Source organism: Vombatus ursinus, unplaced genomic scaffold (assembly GCF_900497805.2).
Source record: "Vombatus ursinus unplaced genomic scaffold, bare-nosed wombat genome assembly UNPS02014945.1, whole genome shotgun sequence".
NCBI lineage: Eukaryota > Metazoa > Chordata > Mammalia > Diprotodontia > Vombatidae > Vombatus > Vombatus ursinus.
In genome coordinates, this window is record NW_020954723.1 from 25,494,211 (window position 1) to 25,512,756 (window position 18,546).

Sequence of the window (18,546 nt, forward strand, 5' to 3'; positions counted from 1 at the left end):
TCCAGAATTTCCCAACTCTTTGAAGCTCACAAGGTCCTCCTCCAACCAAGGGAATCTGTTCCAAATCTGACTGTACCCTAAGTGTTTCTTGAACAATAGGCATTTATTAAACATTCTACAGTGCTAAGTGCTGGGGTTACAGATATGAAAAATAAAGCCCTCAAGGAGCTTGCAATCTAAAAGAGGAAGAGAACACACATGAAAAGCTAAAAAATAATGGTGGGGAGCTAGAAAGCCTAGGGACATGCTGGGCAAGTCAGAAGGCCAAAATTACCCCCCTCACCACCCCCCAATGGTGTGACTAGGAGATATTTGATTTCATAGTTCCACCCTCCAATAAGAGAGGTGTGAATACCAAGGTTGATTTGATCTTTCAAGATGATGAGATTTCCCAGTGATAAATTTGCTGGGGGCAAAGTAGAGAAGTAAAAAAAAAAAATCCAAAATGAGTGTATCCAAGTGGGAGACCAAGGAGATATCTGAGGAGTAGGTTCTTCATGACATTCCAGATCTGTACCCTACTCCATGAATGAGTAGGTGACCAATATACCTAGTCTCATGGGCATTCAGAAGTTTATTTAGGGAAATCATGGGCTACAGGCTAAAGACATAATCTGGAAAGTATATATGTCAAAACCAGAGCTGTGAGAGACTTCATTTTATTCCCAATGAGTGTTTGTGAGGAACGGGGGTGAAAGGAACTAGTTTTCGTTCTGTAAATTCTGCACGCAGGATACCAAAGAATGTATCCAGTAAATCTTTCACCTATTGTTTTAGTTAGCTCTCAGTCCCAGGAACCTGCTGGCAGGGGTTGGGTCTGTTTCTCCTCGTTTTGCTGAAGGGTTGTAGTAGAGTTAGGAGTTTGGGTCCTTTTTACTTAGCCTCAGGCCGTGGGAGGATACTGTTTTCAGGATGTTGCTGGCTTTTGAGCAGTGCCTCACTGGCCATCATCGTGGCACTCCAGGTGGTCCCACGTCTCATGTTCAAGTGGTATTTCTGACAAATCTCCAGACCAATATGGCATTGGACGCCACAGCCCTTTTATTGTCGTATGCTCTGGAAAAAATTGGTGGGGCAGTGTAGGAAAGGAGGAGCCCTGCTCATAAATCCATAGGCGGAAGAAAGTGGAGTGTACTGGGCAATAATGCCTTCCCCTTAGATGTTGAATGCAGGTGCCTGGATGGCTTGGTTTAGAAGAAGGGAAGCCAGAAGCATCAGTGAATAGCTAGAGAGCACAAAGTCTGCTGCCATCCTGAGCAAAGGGAGCTGCAAATTAGGCCTCTTGTTCCAAAATAGGTCAAGCTGCCAAGTCCTTGGTTAATGGGGCCAGAGCTGTGCATGGATTGAGTGTAGGCATTTGGGGATAAGTGAGTCATTCCTGGCCTGGAGTTCTATTGCTGTTGTTTCTCCTCTAGAAATAGATTGATGGAGCATTTATTGAGCGCTTACTATGTGCCAGGTGCTGTGCTGAAATCTGAAGATACAAATATAAGCAGTATATGTAAAGAATTATCCCACAGCTGTGGTTGTCCATTTTGAAAGCACATATAATGTGATAGAAAAGCCCACAGGACTCACAGTCACAGTCACCTGGCTTCAGATCCTTGCTCTGGAACATGCTGTAGGAGGGTAGTAGGTGATTGGAGGTGGGGGGCACTTGAGGATAGAGCAAAAAAATTTAGGGACAACCCTTCCTCTCTTCTATCTGGAATGATACTGCTTTGGTGGAATGCTTGGGATGGGACAGCAGGCCAATGGCTCTCTGGTCTTGGATCTTCTCAGCCAGGTTCTTAGTAGGAGAGTCTAGGAGGCAGGAAGTAATAATGTGACTGTGAACAGGTCACTTAACCTTCATGTAGCTGTTTCACATCTGCAAAATGGGAGCATAAAATACTTGTTCCTTCCCTATCTCACTGGGCTTTTGTGAGGATTAAATAAAATAACCTTAGGACTCGTAGTTAGAAGCCCTGGTTTCAGATTCCTGCTTTGGGATATGCCAGGTGTCACTTGTGGGGAGGATTGAATCCTCATTGGCCCATCACCCAATTACACTACTCTGCCTAGTATCCATGCACATGGGAGCTTGGTACCAGGCTGAGCATACTGAGCATGCTCAAAGGATTGATCAGTCTGCCCTCAGCACCCCCCCCCCCCCAGTACATATGTGAATTGTTTTCCAAACCTGAGTTCTATATAAGTCTGAGTTGTTGTTTCAAAGCTTTAGGTTTTTCATCTGCCCAATGAACAGGGACAAATCTGATCATGTCATTCCTCTTCATGACATTCCAGATCCGTACCCTACTCCATGAATGAGTAGGTAAGCTCCAGTGGAGTTCCCCATTACTTCTAGGATCAAAGTGAAACTTATCTGGCATTTAAAACCCTTCACAGTTTGTCCCCAAACATTACTTTTCCTCCACGTACTGCGTAGCCTAGACACACTGGCCACCTTTTGTCTTCCTCCCACAGCACTCCATTTTCTCACCTGAGCCTTTGGGATAGCCATCCTGGATGCCTGGAACACTCTTCTCTATCTCCATCTCTCAGAATCCCTAGTTGTCTAGGGATCCACTCAAGTTCCACCCTGATTTTCTAAGCTGCTATTGCCTTTCCCTTCTCCCCTCTACTTCCCCCCCAAAAATCACCTTCTACCTGTTCTGTATGTATCTATCTACTGACATGTCTCCTAGCTAGACTGTAAATGTCTTAAGGGTACTGATTGTTTTCATTTTTATTTTTGTATGTCTGCAGCACTTAGCCCAATTCCTGACATATAACTGAAGCCTACTAAATGCTTGTTGATTGATTAATTAGAGTGGAGGCAAATTGTGACAGAACAGAATATTGAATCTGACGTCTGAAGACCTAAGCTCAAATCCTATTTCTGCCACTTATGCTATCTTGAGTAAATAAACAGTGATCAAATCACACTTTACCTCTTCAAGGCCTCAGTTTCCTTATCTATGTAATGAAGGGATTGGACTGGATGATTCTGAAGTGTCTTCCAGCTCCAAATTCTATGATCAGTCACATGATTTGTAAAGTGGGGTTAACAATACTTGTCCCACCTATTTCACCGTCTTGTAAGGAGAGTTTTTTGTTGTGGTAGTTGTTTTGGTAGACCTTAAAACACTATAAACATGAGGCACTGTTGTTGATAATTCCCTGAACTGGGGATGGGGGCTGTGGCGGTAACACTAAGTGCCAGGGGGCCTCAAAGTGTAGACTGGTGGCTGGGTGGACATAGTTTGTTGAAAGTGAGACTTTAGATGCATCTGGTCATACTGGGGTCTGGAACATGTTGTGGGTGATCTTTGGTGGGAGGGGTGGCACTTGGGGATAGAGCCTGGGAATTGACTCCAGGTCAGCCTTTCCTCTCTTGATCTGAAATGATAGTGGAATGCTTTGGTGGAATGGGGCGGGGGACAACGACACCAGACAGCTGGCCAATGGCTTTCTGGTTTGGGGTGGTCTCAGTGAGATTCCTACTAAGGAAATCTAGGAGGCAGGGAGTAGGGAAGTGTCTGGAGCTGACTTCCTTAGAGACTAGGGTACATCTGTAGAAATTTGAATTTTCATCCCTGTGAGCAGTACCTTAGAAAACAAGGCCCTTCTTACCTTTATTCTCTCTTTCCCTTCCCCCTCCCAACACTGGCTCTCTTTCTGTTCTCAAAATGAATTTCCCTAAGTCTCCTCTGAAGAGAAATTGCTCTAGGTCACAACCCTCCAGAAATTGGAGGACCTTGGTATCTGCTTGAGGTCCTGGCTCCTCCTAGGGCCTGAACAGCCTTAGGTCAGAGTTGAACAACAGCCTGGTGGAGGGAAAGAAGAAGAGAAGGGAAGGCTGGAAAGAGGAGTTGCTAGACCAGAACCAAAAAAAAAGAAAAGAAGAAAAAGTCTAGTGTAAGTTGTGTTATTATCAAGAAGGCCCAAGTAAACTGTGGGTTTCCTTTAACAGTGATCAGACAGCAGCTGTCCCTGAAATTGTGAGGCCCAGAGGCATTCTTGTTTGCTCATGATTCCTCATTAAGCCCTTTTCCTTCTAAGGGGGAGAAGAATATCCCAGTGGGGCTTCCTGAGTCTTTGGGGACATAAATTAAGAGCTTTTGGAGGGAAAGAACCAGTCCTCTGCTATTTCCCCTTCCCCCCAATCTGAAGAAGGGTAACAAACCATAGGTTAGATTGAGAAGAGGAGAGGAGTAAGATGAGGGTCTGGCTAGCCAACTCTACCCTGTGGTACATCAGTGGGGGTTGGGGAGCAGGACTGGAGGAAGTGACTCAAAACCCACCAAAGCATTGCAGCAGAGAGTGACTTAATGAGTAAGAGAGCCGGGTTCTATCTGAGAGGTAGATGTGGCATCAGGCCCTGTGGCCTGTACCCCTAGAACTTACCAAAAGCTAAGTGATTGAAATGCATGTGGCTTCTGCAGAAATCTTGAAGACCAAATCCCATAAGGAGACTGGAGAGACTTGGGCCCCTAGAGAGGGTGGAGAAGTGGAGTTGGAGAGAGCGGTGTGGAATCTGTTACCCTTTAGTTGGACCAAGGAAATGAACCGACTAGCTTTGCAGCCTCTGGCCCCTTCTCTTCTCCACCCTCTCTGCCCAGAGGCCGGGGAGACTCAGCAAGGCCCCACAGCTGTTTCCTTGGGGAGGATGGGAGGGATTTGCCGGCCAAGGGCTCCCGGGCTCCCAGCATCTGCTGCAGATGTCTCTATTACTGATCGGGAGAAATCTGTGCTAGGGAAACTCTTCCCCAGCAGAAGCTGCATCAGACAACAGGTGGTCGCCGAGGGGAGGTGAAAAGGAGTTGGGGGAGTATGGGGAGAGGCTGAGGAGAGACATGGTGTCTCAGCTGTTGAGCAAGCCCCAAGCTTCCTGCTGACTCCATGGCTCCCTCCCTGAGAGGCTCCACACACCCTTCCCTGGAGACAAAGGGCATTCCTGGCTTGGAAAGAACAGCCCTCTTTCCCCCCTCCCTGATAACACAAGGCTCCCGGGGCCTCTCCTATACCAATGTATCTTGGCCTTCTCTTGCTCTCCCTTATGAGATGACAGTGATGATTTTGTAACAGGAAGCATTGTGAGAAGCAAGGGGCCTACCAAGAGGAGGTGATGACCCCTGCAGATTCCTGGGGTAGCAGACTAGCAGGTGGGGTTTCTGGAAGGAAGAGCAGTGGTTTTGGTCTTGGGTTCCTCAGGACAGGCACGAAGCAGTGAGTGGAGACTCATTTCTTTCTTTCTTTCTTTTTTTTTTTAGTGAGGCAGTTGGGATTAAGTGACTTGCCCAGAGTCACACAGCTAGTGAGTGTTATGTGTCTGAGGTCAGATTTGAACTCAGGTCCTCCTGACTCCAGGACTGGTGCTCTATCCACCGTGCCATCTAGCTGCCCGTGGAGACTCATTTCTCCTTCATTAGGCAACTAGATGATATAGTAGACAGTGACTTGAAGTCAGGGAAAGTGAGAGGGAGAGAAGAGAGGGATGGATGGAGGGAGGAAGGAAGGAAGGAAAGAAAGAAAGAAGGAAAGGGTACTGTTATTATCTCTATTTCACAGATGAGAAAACTGAGGTTGCAGAGTGGTTAGTTAAGAGATTTGCCCAGGGTGACACAGCTAGCAATTGAATGATTCAGCACTGAAACTCAGGTTTCCCTGACTCCAAATCGAAATCACTGTTAAGTTACTTGCCCAGGGTCACATAGCTAGTAATTGTCTGAAGCCAAATTTGAACTCAGGTCCTCCTGACTCCAAGGCCAGTGCTCTCTCCACTGTGCAACCTTACACCTATTATTTCTTCCAAATCATGAAATAACTATTCCTTCCTGGGTCCCCAGACAGATGGACATTTTCTTTTTGGAGGGTGTTCTGACTTAAGCATGCCCACCTCTCTACCACCTATTACAAGGAGTCCGGATCATGCTTGAACCCTCGGCTTACCACTTCCTCGACATTTCTTGGGTCTTCCCTCCTGTAATCTTTTTTTACCGTGAGCCACACCTATGGCTATAGGGACTTGAAGTTCTAGGTAATTTCCTAAGGAAAATCTTGGGGAGCTAAGCTTGTGTGTGGAAGAGGAGAGTCAGGGTCAGGTCGGTGGTGGACCCATGAGGACCTTCCCTAAAAGCCTGGATCTCAGTGGATTTTGAATTGGAAGGGATTTCCAACATTATCTAACTTCTTCATCTAATAGATGAAAAAAACAAAGACCAGCAAGGTTTAACTCTAGTAGGGGGTACCCGGGAACTAGATATCTGCAGTCCTGAAGTTGCCATTTTGGCATTTCCAAAATGAGAGAATGTTGGGGCAGCTAGATGGCACGGTGGTTAGAGCTTTGTCCTTGGAGTTAGGAAGACCTGCGTTCAAATGCGGCTTCAGACACTTAACACTTAGTAGCTGTGTGACCTTGGGTAAATCACTTAACCCCGATTGCCTCATCAAAAAAAAAAGAACTCAAAATTTGTTTTTTTTGTTTTGTTTTCTGTGACTAGCACCACACTAGTGGTAAAAGAGAAATTTCAGCTGCAGCAATTTCAACTATAACCTATATGTTGGACCAGAAGGCTCATTTGTGTTAGAGCTACTCATGTCTCCCCCCATGCTGTGTGGTGCTAGTCACAGAAGAGGGCTGCTGTCTGCCTCTTGGACCGCCTGTCTGCCTGCCAAGTATCTCTGGCATCTCTTTATTCACCAGGCCCCATTACTGTGGTTTGTATGGGGGTTGTCCGGAAGGTCTGTGGTCACAGTGGAGGGGAGGCAGGCAGGGGAGAGTAGGGGGACAGCAGGGGAGGCTTAGAGTTTCTTTGCAGTCACATGGACTTCTAATCCTCAGCAGCTCTGCCCCCCTCCCATTCTTCCCCTTTGAGAAACAGAGGCGGCAAACACTGAGTGCCTGAGCCAGCCCAGTACTGTTGGCTGAAGGCAGCGCCTGGTCAGGTTGGAAAGGATGCTTCCGCCGATGACAAACAATGGGCACAATAATGAACATGATGTTTCAGGGCACTTCTGGGGGGGGTTGTTTTCCTGAGTGTGCTTTGGTCGCTTCATTCCCTACAGTGATGCTGGGGCTGGTTGCAAAAGTGTTTAAATGCAAGAGAGGTTTTTGTTCAGAAGGCTAGCCAGTTCTATGTCAGTTTCTCCTCAATCTCTTCTCTTCTTGCCCCTTCACCTGTTCAGTGCTCCTGGGGTCCGTATTTTCTACACATCTGTCCCCTATTCTTTGTCTCTTCTGATATGGAAGAAAGAATTTTCCCTCTAAACGAGTCAGAACTTTGAGAAGCACCAAGTGTCCTGTGTAACTGAGGCCTAGGGAAGTGGGGGGGGGGGAAGGGGCTGCTAAGGGAGGAAACCCAGAGACTCTGATAGGTCACGTGGGGGTGGGGAGCTGAGGAAGGAAATAGAGAAGGAGGAAGTTACTACCCTACTGTGATGTATGGTGAAAGTGAAAGATGATAGGAAGAGAGAGCTGGAGGAGTGAGTCACTGTGGGTCATGGAGTAAGAGGGAGTAAGGAAAGAAGTGGTCAGATGAGAGATAGTCCTTAAGTTGGTCTCTTGGCAGGTTAGTTCCTCCCTGCAAAGCCTTCCTTCTGGGAGTGGGGAGGGTGGGACAGCCAGGCACATGAAACATGGCTGAGGGCTGTCCCACTTGGACAATGTGAGAGCAAAGATTTTTCCAGGCCCGATGCTTCTAGTACCTGATCCATCTGCAGGAACTCTCGTTAAAGTGCTATATGAATGTGAGTCGCTGTTATTATTATGTTTCCTTCTTGGGTTTTTATCACATTTCTGTGGTGTCCTCCTCCCAGCAGAAATAACTTTCCCTCCTCAGACTTTCCCTGTCATAGACATGTTCTTTCTTCTGAACTCTTTCCCCTTTCTCATAGTTCCCACACTCCACCCCACCCCACCCCACCCAACTCCATAGCTGGACATTGAGGCTTTAACTGCCTCAAGTCTCTTCTCACTTGGGTCCACTTGGCCATTAAATTGATCCTCCTAAAGTATAGACTTGACTGTCTGTTCACCTCCCTCTCAAACAACTCCATTGCTTCCATCATCAAATATAAAATCATCTGTCTGCCTTTTAAAGCCCTTTCCTACTGGAAAACCTGGCCCCTTCCTATTTTTCCAGTTTTCTTGCATTTCACGCCCCTACCCCCCTGAACACTACCAAGCTCTACATCTTCTGACTCCATGAATCTACACTGACCACTATCCCCCATGCCTGCATCACTTTCCTGCCTCATATACACGTTCCTGTTTCCTCCAAGTCTTAGCTAAAACTCATCCTTCAGTCCTCCTGAACTTTAGTACTTTCCCTTTGAGATTATCTCCAGTTTATCCTTTATATATCTTTGTTCACAGTTATGTGTGTGCTGTTTGTCCCATTAGATTATGACCGCCTTGACATCAGGGACTGACTTTTGCCTTTCTTCGTCTCCCCAGCACTTAGTATGGTGCCTGGAATGTTCTAGGTGCTTAATGAACACTTGGTGACTGATTCTCCGCTCTTCTTGTTGTCCCTTCTGAGGGGATGGAAGCCCACAGTCACCAGCATCCTTCACATTGTACCACCAGCCTGTCTTAGTGCAATTTAAGTGAGACTTGAGACTGTCACCCTTGGCTGGAATTTGTTTAAGTTCTAGTCTTGGAATTCCCAACTTTGTTCAAGGCTCTCAATTCAAATGCCTCCTCCAACCAGAGGCTAGTAGGCACTTTAAACTTCGTTGAATGAATAAATCCTTTTTTCAGATTGTGCCCTCCTCCCTTACTCCCTCCACTATCCTGGAGGCTTTGGCTGCTGGGGATGGAAGGAAGCTGAGGCTTTGAGGTTTAAGCAGGGTCTCTCCAGATTTGTCTGTGCTTGAAGCCTTTCACATCTGTAGGCGGCCTTTCCCAGGCCCCTTGGCCGCTAGTGTCTTCCTTACTCAGATTACATTCCATGTACTTTGTATTGTGCACGTACCTAGCTATTTATAGTTTTTTTTACACATTAGACTGTGAGCTCTTTGAGGGCAAGGACTGTTTTTGCCTTTCTTTGTACCTCCAGTGTTTAGCATAGTTCCTGGTAAATGCTGCATAAATGCTTGCAGATTGACTTTGCAATCAAGTAACCTCAGAAACTGGCTGACTGGTGCAGCTTCCTCTTGGGTCATTTGTCTTCTCTTCTGGCTCATACCCCATTGCACACCCAGTTTTGTACATCTGCCTCTGTGCCCAGAGACTGGAAGGTCCTGTGCATTTACCAGGCTCTTCTCAGAACTTCTCCCAGGGGGCCACTTCTGCAGCCAATGGCTGGGTCAGGAATGTGCCTAGAAGCCCAGAGCCGGGCTCAGCTGGCCTGGTGGTGCCTTTGGCAGCTGTCCTCCTTCCTTTTGGAAATACTCCCCCTCCCAAGCTTTAGCTGGATCTTGGTATGGCTCTCTCTCTCTCTCTCTCTCTCTCTCTCTCTCTCTCTCTCTCCCCCCCCCCTCCTCTCTTTTTTTTCTTTTCTCTTCTCTCTTTCTCTCTCAGAGAGAGGAGAAAGGTGTAAGGGATTGTCATATCCTTCTGAATAGTAGGACAGACAAATTGAGCAAAAAGATGCTAGTGGGTAGGGGGCCATAGGAGTGCCAAACCGAGCACATATTTATTACGTGACTGTTGAGCACAAAAAAATTAAGATGATAAATTCAGACCAGACATAGCCCATCCTGTCTAGGAACTTATAGTCTTGTAGGGGAATTAGATACTCACATAAATTAATGAATAACAACAACAATTATAATAAATACTAACATTTATATAGTTCTTTAAGGTTTGCCAAGCACTTTACAAGTATTATCTGATTTTACCCTCAAAACAACCTTGGGAGATAAATGCTTATTAACCCCATTTTACAGATGAGGAAACTGAGGCAGGCAGCAGTTTAAGTATTCTTAACCTTTGTGCTCAGGGTCTCACAGCTAGTAAGTGTCAGAGGCTGGATTTGAGCTCAGACCTTCCTAACTAGTAAGTTCAGTAGGCTATCTACTATGCCACCTACCTGTTAGTAATATAGGGGCAGCTAGGTGGCACAGTGGATAGAGCACTGGCCCTGGAGTCAGGAGTACCAAAGTTCAAATCCCACCTCAGGCACTTATTAGCTGTGTGACCCTGGGCGAGTCACTTAACCCCAGTTACCTCCAAAAAAAGTAATATGCACAAAATTATGTGATAGGTGCATTAGTATTATTTTTAGTCATCTGACTCTTTGTGACTCCATTTGGGGTTTTCTTGGCAAGGATACTGGAGTGGTTTGCCATTTCTTTCTCCAGCTCATTTTACAGATGAGGAAACTGAGGCAAATAGAGTTAAATGACTTGCCCAGTGTCACTCAGCTGGGAAGTGTCTGAGGCCAGATTTAAACTCAGGAAGATGAGTCTTCCTGACTCTAGGCCCCTCACTCTTTCCATCGCGCCTCCTAGTTGCTCTATTACAGTCAGAGTGCTATGTGAGGCATGAAGTAGAAAGTTGTTATTTATGGATGGATCAGGGAAGATTTTGTGGAAGAGGTGGCATTTAAGATCGGTTTTTAAAGGATTTATGGAAAGATCATGGATTGTGAGGTGGGAAGGAATCTTAAAAGTCACCTTGTCCTACCCTCCTCTTTTATTGGTGAGGAAGCAAAAGTGCAGAGAGATTAGGTTAGTTGCTCAACATCACACAGCAGTAAATCACAGAGCCAAGATTGAAATCTAGGTCCTCTGTCTCCAAATGCACTGAAATTGTTTGAAGAAAGCCTTGAAAGAAAGTCGTACAGTGTGATTTTCTTGGTAAGTGAATGGAGACAGATAACATGCGATAAGGCTGGAAGGGTAGAGTTATTATAGATTCATAGATTTAGAGCTGGAAGGAACCTTGGAGGCCAATTGGTCTAACTCCATCATTTTAAGATGAGGAAACTGAATCCTAGAGAGGTTAAGTGACTTGCCTGTGCCTCCACAACTAGTAAGTGTGTGTGGGGGTGTGTGTGTGTGTGTGTGTGTGTGTGTATGAGATGGGATTTGAACTCTGGTCTTCCTTACTCCAAGTATAAAACCCTATCCACTCTGCTCCACCACCTAGGTTATAAAGAGCTACAGATGTCAGGTTGAGGACCTTCCTTCCCTACCCAGACTCAGATCTTGGCTTTGTTGGTCCCTGGTACAGTGAATTCCAGACCGTTTTTAGACTCTGTTGTGTCTTGGACGCAGAAAGGCTTTGTTCCCGTGGCTTCCTAGGAAATAGCAGCAGCTGATGTAGAGTCAACTGTCTCTCTGCTCCCTCGGTTCCCTCTTTGCACACACTGCCTCTGCTGCAGATGTCAGTATCAGGAATGTACCAGGAGGCCTTGAGGGCTGCTAAGTTGGATTGGGAGAGGACCAGATCTGTTGGGGGGACAGCCAAGTAGATGGGAGATATATGGACAGTGCTGAAGAGAGTTGAGGACTGGTAATGTAACGAAAGTCATAGGCTCAGTGTGTGGAGAGGTGATTTATGCAGTCACACAGGGACATAGTGACTAAATGGGAGTTTCCCCCTGCCCCCTAGGTTCTGCTCATTGTTTTCCTCAGTACTGACGTGTTTCCTTCTTCTCTTGTAGGCACTGAAAATTTTGGCACCATGAATTGGGGAAGGATAAAAGAGGTGACGCACGGGATTTGAGAGGCCCTTTAGAAGAACCAGAAGGAACCTTGAGCGACTGACCAAGTCCACCTGGGTCTTCCTCCCTTCTCCCATTCCCCCCCTTTTCTTCCTTTGGCAACTGGAAATTAGCATTCGGCAACCACTGGTCGGGGGAGCCCGTGCTCCAAGGGGCTTTTCCCTGAGGGATGGGCAGCTGGTGAGCTGGTATCTCTTGGCCCTGGCATAGCAAACCACACGATGAACCTCCAGGCCCAACCCAAGGCCCAGAACAAAAGGAAACGGGTTCCGTTTTTCAGCGACCCAGAAACGGCGACAAAGGAGCAGCAGCAGCTGAAGGAGGGGCAGTATTATGGTCACGGTGGGCCGGTTAGCGGCGTCCCTACCTCCCAGCCCACTGAGCTACCCCCTCACAATACCCTGTCACTGCTGAACTCAGTAGTTTACAGAACAGAGCGGGGTAACCCTCCCATGCTTTCTCAACCGGTGGCAGCTGTGAAGTGGCCAAATTCAGTGATGGGCCGGGTGCCCGAACGGGGTGGGGATGCAAGCTGGCAGCAGCAGTCCCAGTCCTCTCCCCACCCATTGTGGAACCATGCAATCAGTATGTATGGTGGCCAAAAAGGGGCCCCTCACCCTGGGGTTGGGGTCTCGGGTTTCTATGGCCACCCTGAGACCTTGAAACGAAGCCAGGAGAAAGGGATCCTGCCACTGGATCCCTACAATGATGCCATACAGCAGATGATGTCCCAAAAGGCACAGCTGGAGCTGGGGAGGCCCCAGGCCCCAGTGAACTCCTTCCACACAGCCAAGAAACCCCCGAGCCAATTGCCCCTGCAGCCTTTCCAGTTGGCATTTGGGAACCAGGTGAACCGCCATGTTTTCCGACAGGCCCCGCCTGGTACCAATCCAGCTGCCTTTCCCCCACAACAAAAACAACAGGCCCTCCCCCAGATGCAGCTTTTTGAGAATTTCTATCCTCCCCAGCAGCAACCTCCACCTCCACCCCACTCCCAGCAGCCCCAGGACTTCAGCCTTCAGTCAGCTGGCCCCATGGGTCAGGCTCACCTTGGGGCCCATCACAATATGGTGCCCTGTCCCTTCCCTCCCAATCCCGAGATGAACCCAGAGCTCCTGAAGGCCCTTATGCAGGACCAGTCTACACAACCCGTGCTACCTCAGGCCCAGATCTCCTTCCCGAGGCGCTCCCGACGGCTCTCCAAGGAAGGGATCCTACCGCCCTCCTCATCCACAACTGCCCTGGATGGTCCCCAACCCCGGGAAGAGATGTCCAGCAACCTGTTCTTGCATCACTGGTCACAGCAGCAGCATGTGCCCCAGGGTAGCCTGGGGCAGCCCCATCCTGAAACCCTGGGTCATGAGAAGGGCAGCCACCTCATGCCCCAGTCAGAGCAAGGTGGGGCAGTTCTTGGTGGTCAACAGCACCTGCCTGAAGGGGAGAGACTGGCCCAGAATGGCCGGGAGCGGGAGGCCCCTGAAGGCAGTGATGCTTGGGGAGCCAGTGACTTTGGAGTGGTTCGAGGAGGGGTGATTCAGAGCACGAGACGGAGGCGGCGGGCTTCCCAGGAGGCCAATTTGCTAACATTGGCTCAGAAAGCTGTGGAACTGGCCTCACTCCAGAATCCAATGGTGAGAACCGAGATCCTCCCCCAGAAGGGTTTTGGAGCAGTTGAAAGACTAATTGGATTCTAGAGGAAATACAGAAGCTAGGCCAGGGACAGAATGTGTTGAGTATAGAAGGGCTGAAGATTGAGTCAATCAATCACGAAGCATGTATTAAGCACCTGTTGTTTGCTAGGCATTGTGCTGGGGTACAAAAACAGTGAAACAGGCCCTGCCCTTAATGAGTTTACATATTATCAGGGTAGAAATAATGTATACCCAAAATAGATACAGGACAATTTGGGGGCAGGAATACTAGTAGCTTAGGGGATTCAGAAAGACTTCATGTAGAAAGCAGTGCTAAAACTGGATTCTTGAAGGAAACTAGTGATTCTGAGATGCAGAGGAGAGGAGTTATATTCCAGGCTCATCCTGCATTGATTTGCAGCTCCATCAACAGTGTATTAGTGTACCTATTTTCCTAGTATGGGTATCCTTGCCAAAAAGGCATTTTTTCCCCCTTGGGGAATCTCTGTGGTAAGAAAAGGAAGCTGTTTCAATTAGTGACTAGAGATAGCAGATACAACAGAGAGTTTTGCCAGAGTGTCCTAGGCCCAGACCCAAGCACTGTCAGCATGATTTTATTGAGGACAACTGTGTGCTGGGCTCTTCGTGAAAGACAAAGAGGTTAGACCATGCCCTTTGCCTCAGAGAAAGTCTTACTGGGGAGACAAGATACACATATGAAAATATCAGAGAATGGAGGTATTAATTTGGGTGAACAGATGGGAGGTACTAACGGAGTTCAAAGAAGGCAGAAGGTAGTGTAGACAAGAAAAGCAGGCCTCAAGTTGAGAGTTGAGAAAATGCCTTGAATGTAAGATTTGAATAGGATTGTTTTCCCAGTTGAGAAGGCAGAGATGGAAGAAACAGAAGGTGAACTTTATTTTTTTTTTTAAAGATTCATTAATTTATTTATTTTTAGTTTCCAACGTTCATTTCCCTCATCCCTCCCCCAGTCCCAAGACAGCATACATTCTGAATGCCCTTTCCCCTAATCTGTCCTCCTTTCTATCTCAACTCCTACTTCTCTTATCCCCTTCCCCTTCTATTGTCCTATAGAGCAGGATAGATTTCTATACCTCGTTGCCTGCATATCTTACTTCCCAGTTGCATGTGAAAACAATTTTTTTTAAAAAAGCAATTTTTTTTTAAACATTTGTTTTTAAAACTTTGGGTTCCAAATTTTCTCCCTTCCTCCCCCCCATTGAGAAGACAAGCAACTTGATATAGGTTATACTTGTGTAGCCGTGCAAAACACTTCCATAGTAGTCATATTGTGGAAACTAACTATATTTCCAAGAAGATGAACTTTAAAATAAATTTATGAAAGACTGAAAAAAATAAATGAGTTTAAACAGGAAGAAGAGAGGGGGAAAGCCATTCAAGGAAAAGAGTAGGAGTAAGAATGATTAATTTTTGTACCTTGAGGATACCACTGCCCTGACTGCAGCTAGTGTGCCTATTGGGAAATAACAGGAGAGAATAACTCATTTATTTTTATTGTTGTTATTAATATTAACAATAATGTTATTACTGCTACTACTGCTAATGAGAAGTATCATAGCTAGAGAGCTGCCTTTAAAACAGAGGACTTCCAGGCCAAGGAACTTTTCACACTAAGGTTTGCAAAACGCTTTACAAAGTTTTGAAGCCAGATTTCTCGTCCTTTCTCTAACACATGCTATTTGTGTGCCCCTTGGCAACTCTCAGGGTCCTGGGCTGCTCTCTAAGACTATAACTTGCTAGGTGGCACAGTGAATAGAGCGCCTGCCCTAGAATCAGGAAGACTTGAGTTCAAATCTGGACTCAGAAACTTACTAGCTCTGTGACCCTGGGCAAGTCACTTAACCCTGTTTGCCTCAATTTCTTCATCTATAAAGTGAGCTGGAGAAAGAAATGGAAAATCACTCCAGTAGCTTTGCTAAGAAAACTCCAGATGGGGTCACCAAGAGTTGGACGTGACTGAACAACAACAAACTTCATGTCCCTGGGCAAGTCATTTAAGCGCTGTGTGCCTCAGTTTCCTCATGTGTAAAATGAGGGTGATAATAGTATATACCTCTTAAGGTTATTTTGAGGATGAGATACTATTTGTAAAGAAAGACTTTGTAAACCTTAAAGTGTTATATATAAATGCTAGCTATTATTATTGTTGTTATCATCATCGTTATCATCATCATTCTTACTCCAGTTAAGATTGCACATAAACAGAGTGGGGCAAGACCCTAACCTTAATAAGAAATTCAAGGAACAAGGGAATGACTGTATTAGATGACGTATTATAAAGGTGACGTGGTAGCTAGAGGAATGAGTAAATCAACCAGAAAATGAAGAAATTTTGTCTCAGTCTTCAGTCCCATCGCTCCTTTCTCCCTTCCCCTTTCCAGGATGCTGAAGGCCTAGAGGAGAGGCGGAAGACAGTGGTAGCATCTGCAGCCAAGAGCGTGGTGGAGTTTGCTGGGCCCTCACCCCCCTCCAAACGGGCACGAGAAGACAGTGGGATGGTGCCTCTTATCATTCCTGTGTCAGTCCCTGTGTGCAGGGTGGATCTGCCAGAGGTGGCACAGCTGGGGTATTCAGATGAGGAAGGGAAAGTCCCTTTGGCCTTAGCGCCTGATCGGAGCCCCACGGAACACAAACCCTCAGTCATCGTCACACGAAGGAGATCTAACCGGAATCCCGTCGCCGATGTGCCAGCCCAGGTAGGAATGACATTTTGCAAACAAGATACTACCTCCCTCCCCTCTGCTTCTCCCCCCCCTTCACATATATTGCTATCCTAAGCTTTTGGATGGGTTGAAGATTTCTGGGAAAAATGAATACTGATGACCTGTAATTTATTGGGAAGAGAACACCATATGACAGCTGAAACCAGAACCCAAGACTTGTCCTTTACTCCCAACCACCTAGGCTTAATAACATCCTACTGGTGACTAGTCCTGGAGCAATCTCTTAGTGTTCCAAAATCTGTAGGGAAGGAGGCTAGGGCATGTTTCTGTATCTTGAATCAGAAGAATTTTGGAACTAGAGAGGCCCTCAGCCCATCTAATCCAACTCCCCTTATTTTACTGAGAGACCCAGAGAAGAGATAGTGAGTTGCCCAGGGTCACACCATAGTAGAGTTGGAAATTGAACTTCAATCACTTAACCCTCTGTCTAGGATTCTTTCCCTTATGCTGTGCTGCCCCCCAGTGTTCTTATGACAAAAGTGAAACTTTTAATGGTCCTTGAACTTATCTCAAAATCTTCAAATTGAAAGACCCTGCTTTTATGGGTATTGTTCCATTCAAATTTACATTTAGGAAGACTAAGATGGGGGCCTGAGTTATTGTCACACATAATTGTTACACATAAAACATTGCAGGTCATCATTGGATGTTTCATGTTATCAGTGAGATAGACCAACTTGGCAGAGAGAAAAAACTAATCTTAAGAACAATCATTGATTAATTGCTGAATCATTTGGGTCAAGAATCTGTTTTGACTTTGTTTCCCTCGTGGACAATGATAAAGTAGTAGACCCAGGAGGAAACAGTAAAGAGAAAAAAATAAAGATATTAGATATGTTCTCTCTTTTAGTTCTTTTGGGGATGGTAGAGAAAGAAGAAATAGGTTCAAGCTTTCTTCCACAGGGAAGAATCTTAATAAGAATTATAAATCAAAGGACTTATAGATCATGATACCAGACTTGACACTTTCTCTAGATCCCATTAGTTCTAAAAAACAAAAACTAAATAAACCCTAGGGATTAAGTACCAGATAGAGTTATAACTACAGGTGAATCCATGGAACCAAAAAAGAAAAAGAGAGAGAGAGAACTCCCTAACAAAGTAAAAATCCTCATGAATTAATACAAAATAATGGTAATCCTTAAATTGTTCACTACCCCCTTTTCCATCTGCCTCCATCCATGCCCTACACAAATTGTCTCATGGGCTTGTGCCTGGAGCCCATATTGGAAACCCATACTGTTCCAGAGACTACCAGCATATTCTATCCCTGTCTGCCTCCCCATCTACTGCATAACAATATAGGTTAGGCATCCCCTCCAGAACACCAGACCCACCATGCCTGAAACCTGGAAAAAAAAAAATAGACTAATTCAGTCTAGCCAAACGAAGGAAATAAAGACAGACAAAGAAAGAACTGGGGGGCTTGGGAGGGGGGTGGTGTCACTGTTCATGATTGTAAAAGGGCTGAAAGAAAAGGGACTGAAACTCAATTGGGCTAGTTCTGTTCTTCCTTCTAATTCTTCAAGGTTACTTAGGCCTATAAACTCTAAATCTCCCAGTTTGGGAGAAGGTGAAGGCTGCTTTCTAGCCTATGCTTAGGGTCTGTATACCCAGAAAGGCGAGGAGTCAGAAAGTGAACGATGGGGTGATATAAGGAAAAAAAGACTGAAATACCAAAAATTTCAAGAAGAAGGAAACTCAATTAAAATCCAGAGCATAAACAGATAAATCAATAGAGAGAATTCCAAAACTGGAAGGAAGAGTAAGTACTAAATCCTCAAAGAGATTACAAAGCTCTCTTAACAAATATTACAAGAGAACCAATGCTTGATGAAACATAGAATATTGTAGGCTCCCAAGAGAGTGTAGATCAACAAGAAGAAATTCCAGAATAAGGTTAAATTTAACAATTCCAATAGCAAACAGCAAATTATACAAGAGGTTAAGGAAAAGACCTTCAAATAAAAATGAAAAGAGTAATACGAGATTATTTTGAATGTCCTAGAAACTGTAGAAGGAAATAGAAATATATATTCTAAAAAGCAAATCAGCATCAGCAACGATTTAAAACGATTACAGTTTACTCTGTAAACTTGAAAGCCAATTAAAAAAAATGGACATTCAATAAAATAGACGTTTGGGGCATTCTTAAAAAAAAAAAAAAAGAAACTGGTCTTGAGCAAAATGTTTGATTTGACAAATGTCCCAAACAACAGAAACCCAAGGAAGGTAAATAAATGCAATTACTAGGAAATAATAGGTAAGGTAGTGTGGAGTGATTACTCCACACTTAAAGATTATTTTTAAATTAAACTTTTTTAAATCAGCAAAAGTCTTCCTCTCTCTTCTCACCCTCTGTAATTGAAAGAAGATCATGTTATGAACATGTATAGTCAAGCAAAACCTTTCCAGTTTGGTCATGTCCAAAAGAAGAGGGGGGGTGTGTGTGTGTGTGTGTGTGTGTGTGTGTGTGTGTGTGTGTGTGTG

The 18,546-nt window shown here is 45.5% G+C and overlaps 1 protein-coding gene across 3 annotated transcripts in view; it reads left to right on the forward strand.

The window, feature by feature from the left end:
• Positions 1–18,546, forward strand: part of ELMSAN1 (ELM2 and Myb/SANT domain containing 1) — a 127,134-nt gene that overhangs the window by 87,685 nt on the left and 20,903 nt on the right. For all 3 annotated transcript variants that reach the window (XM_027844722.1, XM_027844721.1, XM_027844723.1), the window contains exons 2-3: positions 11,601–13,291; positions 15,715–16,029. In XM_027844722.1, coding sequence (XP_027700523.1) covers positions 11,882–13,291; positions 15,715–16,029 — 1,725 coding nt within the window. In that variant the 5' untranslated portion in view covers positions 11,601–11,881. The remainder of the gene's footprint in view (positions 1–11,600; positions 13,292–15,714; positions 16,030–18,546) is intronic.